Source organism: Camponotus vicinus, unplaced genomic scaffold (assembly GCF_025532165.1).
Source record: "Camponotus vicinus isolate PSW18456_S1 unplaced genomic scaffold, iyCamVici1.0 SCAF_4, whole genome shotgun sequence".
Classification (NCBI taxonomy): Eukaryota; Metazoa; Arthropoda; class Insecta; order Hymenoptera; family Formicidae; genus Camponotus; species Camponotus vicinus.
In genome coordinates, this window is record NW_028141976.1 from 7,120,494 (window position 1) to 7,126,528 (window position 6,035).

A 6,035-nucleotide genomic window follows, 5' to 3' on the forward strand; every position below is an offset into this window, starting at 1 on the left:
ACACATAGTTGTTTTGAAGAAAAAATATATAATTTGCAATTAACAATTCCATATTTTTTCTTAAAAACAACTATGAGTTTTCTTTACACCAATTGATTCCTCTCATTATTTTGTACATAAAAGTATTAAGATAAGATAATCGAAAAATGAATATTTTACAAGATATTTTACGGTTTATGTAAAATTAAGAAATTATTTCAAGCCTCATAACTCAAAAAGTACTTAACGAAAAGGTACTTAATTATAGTGTTTTGGAAAGCTCTCGAGATAAGCTACAAGAATATGCAATGACAAATAGTAGGTTCCATTTAAGAAATTGAAGGTGACCTTCATGTGACCTTCAAATAACTCTTCAAGGTCAAACCAATGATACCATCTTATGGCCCCCTCGAAACCATAAAACTTTTGTCTGAAACATTTTTCTCTAAAATGCTTTGTTTCCGAAATAATTGCGTGCGTTAATTAAAATGGCTCACCCTGTATATATATATATATATATATATATATATATATATATATATATATATATATATATATATATGTATATATGTATATATATATATATATATATATATATATATACATACAGGGTTAGGAAAAAGTCTGGATACTCCCGAAAATTTTGGAAACTAAGGGTTATGGAGGAAAACTTCAAATACAAAAGTTGTAGGATATCAAACGGAGCATCTCATGGTAACCTTGACTTTGACCTTGACAGCGACCTTGAGGGTTGTTTCAAGGTCAAGTTGTTTTTTTCAAATGGAACCTTTCATTTTTTATTGCATATTCTTGTAGCTCATCTCGAGAGCTTTCCAAAACACTATAATTAAGTACCTTTTCGTTAAGTACTTTCCGAGTTATGAGGCTTGAAATCATTTCTTAATTTTACATAAACCGTAAAATATCTTGTAAAATATTCATTTTTCGATTATCTTACCTTAATACTTTTATGTACAAAATAATGAGAGGAATCAATTGGTGTAAAGAACACATAATTGTTTCGAAAGAAAAAATGTAATTTGCAATTAACAATTACATTTTTTTTGTATATATATTTGTGTTCGCATAAAAATTAACAAATATTCAGTCAAGCAAATGTAAACACCTCTCTCTTTTTGGATATTTAATAAAATATATCTTAAATATTGTTCATGCATATATCTTAAATATTGTTCATGCATATATCTTAAATATTGTTCATGCCGTCTTATGGCCCCCTCGAAACCATACAACTTTTGTCTGAAACTTTTTTCTGTAAAACGTATTATTCGGAAGATATTTGAGGTCGTTGTTTAAAATGAGACACTCTGTATATATATATATATATATATATACAGGGTGTTCCATTTTAACTTTGCCATCGAAATATCTCGTAAAGTCTAAAAGATACGAAAAATGTTTCAGACAAAAGTTGTATGATTTCGAGGGGGACATAAGATGGTGTCATTAGTTTGACTTTGAAGAGTCACCTGAAGGTCACGTGAAGGTCACCTCCAACTTTTTAAATGGGATACCCTATATACTTTTGCATATTCTTGTAGCTTATCTCGAGAGCTTTCCAAAACACTATAATTAAGTTAGTTTTCATTAAGTACTTTCCGAGTTATAAGGCTTGAAATCATTTCTTAATTTTACATAAACCGTAAAATATCTTGTAAAATATTCATTTTTCGATTATCTTACCTTGATACTTTTATGTACAAAATAATAAGAGGAATCAATTGGTGTAAAGAAAACACATAATTGTTTCGAAAGAAAAAATGTAATTTGCAATTAACAATTACATTTTTTTTGTATATATATTTGTGTTCGCATAAAAATTAACAAATATTCAGTCAAGCAAATGTAAATACCTCTCTCTTTTTGGATATTTAATAAAATATATCTTAAATATTGTTCATGCATGTGTCTCTCTTGATGTCTTTGGTCGTTCATTATAAAAAATATTTTTTATTGTAACTTCTTTCAATTTCTTTTTCTCTTTTTTTGATTTAACTGTGAACTATCTAACATTAAATTTTTTATATCATAAAAAAATGTTTTAATAATACATAATAAAATATATTTAAATAAATGCTTAATATTATGAAAATTTATAAATATAAATAGATATTTTATTTCTTTTATAATATCCGACAGCGGCATCTTAACATCATATGGATAAATTCAATTATGCTCAACATATAAAAATTATGTCCTGTTCTCCTATTTTTAATAATATTGAAAAGATCAACTTACAACATTTTGAATGGATCAATATTACGAAGATTTCTTTAATATATGAAATTTAAAACTTTAGAATTTATAGAAGTTTTAGGTATTTTATAAAAGATCATTTTTTTCTTTTCTAAAATGTTAATTTTGCAGAGGAAGAGACACTATCTGTGTATGTATATTTTATTGCTTGTGTTGAGATGCGAGGTACAATTATTATTTTTTTTTTAGGATCTATGCGAGTCATGTCCAAACCTACAAAATTAACGATTTCGTTATATCGTAAACAAAATTTACGGTATTTTTACGAGTTTAATATAACACACACGTATACTTTTGTATGTCTAATATAAATAAAACTTCCAATGTAGAAAGCTACTTTTTTCTACCAGAAATTTTTAATAATTATCTAAGATAACTTCGATATTATTTTTGAATATCTATGGCAAATTATACCCATAAATAATGAAAATTTAAATATTTATATTAATATACAGATAAGATAATATTGGAACACGTGATTATTCGATAATGCCAACTTCATGAATTAAATTTTGTAACTTTTGTATAACTTCAATAAAAAAAAGTTTATTCACTAATTAACAATATAATAAATATTTACATAACAAATATTTAAAAATATTATAAAATCTATTAATTTCTATAAATTTGGGTATCCATTCATAAAGTTACATAAAGTTTCAAAATTCTTTTATTATATTTCATAACATTTTAGACTAGATTTAAATTGCTATTTGCTAATGAATTAGACATATTAAAATATTATTAATGAGATTTAAATGATTAATTTGCTTTCAGCTGAGTTATTTTATCGATTCACCGCGACTCTCATCCCAAATCATATCGAAACCGCTAAGGACGATGGAGCACTTGAGCAATCAAATCAAGATCCTCATAAGGACGATGAGCTCTCTGATTGTAACCATCGCTCTTGTAGTCCAATTATTCCTAATTGGTCAACAATTTCTACAAATTCTCCGCAAATAAAGCAAATTTTCTCTTTATTTCTACAGTCATCAGTAAATAAAACATTTCTTTAATTTATAAAATATTTGTTATATTCTTAATAATCAGATAATTTAGATACATCATAATATTCTTGACCTTTTTCTTAATCTTTAATTTTAATTGTTAAATTTTTATTGTGTATGCTTTTCATTTATATGTTATAGAAAACATTTAAAAATAAATAACTTTCTGAGAATTTTAATAAATTATGTAATTTTTAACAATCTAAATTTGTTTCTTAAGAAAAATTTAATAAGTATTTATACATTCTCTTGTAGATATTTATTTTTATGATACGTATGTAAAACTTTGTGATTTAATATTTCATATTTTCATTTCAGTTTTATTTATTTAACATGTTAATTTATAAGTAAAAGAGAAAAGATTACAACATTCTTTTGTATAAAAATTTTTCATTTATTTTATATTTATGATTCTTTAAATAACAAATAAAGCATTTGCACAATTGCCGAAATAAAAGACAGCTTAATATATTTTTTCGAGATTAATAAAGATAGAGGATTGAAAAATAAATATATAAAATATGATATGATAAAATCATGATTCTTTTACGTCTAACGTAATAATTTACAATCCTACCCTATATTTATATCCCCATGGGTCATCGATATTCAAAAATATCTATTCCATTGTCACTAGAAACGGTAACGCAACCATTTTCAAAGTTTCATGCAACGGATATGCGAAACCGCGTATCGTATTCGCTAACAATGGCTAGAACAGTATATAGTTGATAAAATATTTATTGTATATTTATAAAATTCATAAAGTTTTGCTTACTCTGTTGCCATTTTCATTAATATTTTTACGAAGAAAATCTGGCTTTGGAATAAAAAATATATTAACTTTTCAAATTAAACTGCATATAAACTTCTTATAAACTATAACATATCGGACATAATTTATCGGACGTAACATTATTTTTCATAAATTTCAAATGGATGGAAGTACAAAATTTAAATTTCATGTAGATTTGTAAATCTGATGTAAAAACAAAAGAAACTTTCTTTTCGAGACAGTTTTTATATATTACCGCGTATATAAAATGAGATGATATAACTTTACACTTTTCCCCTTTGTATTTTAGAATTTTCTAGAGAACTTAAGTAAAACTGTAAAAATCCGACTTTCTACGATGTCGAGAATTTCTGCCAATATACGTGATAACCGTATCAGAGTAGCGTGATAAGATAAAAAAAGCTAAGAGGATAGTCATTTTTTTATAATAATATTGAATATTATCGAATTTATTAGCATATCCAACTTCAATAGGTGTGAATAATAACACGGATGCGGAGTGAAATTATTTCGTAGTAGTGATCAAATCGGAGAGAACATCGGCATTCAAGACCGCTGGTGATATCCGTTTATAATTCCAGACAGAGGCGGGCACAACCGTTCGAAGTTCCGATGGAATTACGCGGAATTACCACGACTACCCAATCAGTCCTGTACTCTAAAGTCTTGAAGTCTAAAATTTCGAGATTTTTACTGGCCAGAAAAAGCATTTACTGAATTATAACTTTAAAGTAATCTTTAATTCTAATTTTTCAAAAAATAGTACGACAGAATTAAGCCTATATGAGGAATTAATATTCATTAATTTTCAGGAATTCTTAGAAATCATAGGTATTAAATATTGTTGCAAATATTGGTTCGAAAATTGTTTATAACAAAAAGAATATGGAAATAATTGTCAATAAAATTTTACATAATATATTCTCTATATTTTTTTTTGTTAATTATAACATAATATTTTACTTAGCTTTTTTATTTTTCTCGTTTAAAGTTATATGAAGAATATAAAAAGGATTTTATTCCATCTCAAAATATAAAAAAGGACATTTTGTTTCTAATTCAAACGTATACGGATCAGGTTTTAAACTCGTCGTAATTTCCAACATGGAAATTCTACTTCTAAATTCTCGATAGAATTAAATGCAAATTCTCTAAGCGATACCAATCTTTTAATCTTTCTCTCTGTCCGGCTTTGGCAACTGGATATAATGCTAAGAGAAACTTCCGGCCAACGTGTTTCTTTCTTATTTTTTTGCGACGAGAGAATCTAAAGAAAATGCATATTACCGTATAATGACGATGACGTTTGACGATGTTTGCAAGATTCTAATTAGAAAAAACACAAGAAATAAGAATAACGCAATAGAATAAAAGATGTTGAGGATTCCGAAAATATCAATGATGTGATTCTTCAATAGTCGTCATGAGTATTTCAATGTCACATGTATTTCTAAAAGCCTTTGCTCGACATTTTCATCGTGAAAACTATGAGTAAGATTTTCTCTTTGCTCTTCTCTATTAAGTGTAACAGTTATAACATATCGTAGCGCGAAATCTTAGCTATAATTTCTAGCGTTTGTCGATTGTAATATTATTCATAGTTTTCATGAAATAAAATGCAAATTTGTGTTATATTGATATCTTTCTTTGCGCCGTTCAGCGATTTTATGTACTTTGTACTACAATTTTTATTATGTAGAATATTACGTTGGTAAACTCATACTTCACATTCTTCCAATATGCATTGCAAAAGTGCGCTCATCAATGAACAAAGCGAAAGTTGACATGAAAGGATCAATAACATGTTTTGTGCATCACATATTTCAAAAAAGTTGCTCCAATTTTTCGCGAAATAAACATAATAATTGCTAACAGTTTATAATTTAATTCAAATAAAAACATGAAAATCCGACTGATTAGTTATTTATTAAAATTTCATTGTCTTCTCTTTTCATTATAAATTGCAACTAGTG

General features: G+C 26.3%; 1 protein-coding gene across 1 annotated transcript in view; it reads left to right on the forward strand.

Moving 5' to 3' along the window:
- Positions 1-3,331, forward strand: part of LOC145969909 (lachesin) — a 118,180-nt gene extending 114,849 nt beyond the window's left edge. The window contains exon 7 of the mRNA XM_083096236.1: positions 3,034-3,331. Coding sequence (XP_082952362.1) covers positions 3,034-3,275 — 242 coding nt within the window. The 3' untranslated portion in view covers positions 3,276-3,331. The remainder of the gene's footprint in view (positions 1-3,033) is intronic.
- The last annotated feature ends 2,704 nt before the right edge of the window (positions 3,332-6,035 follow it).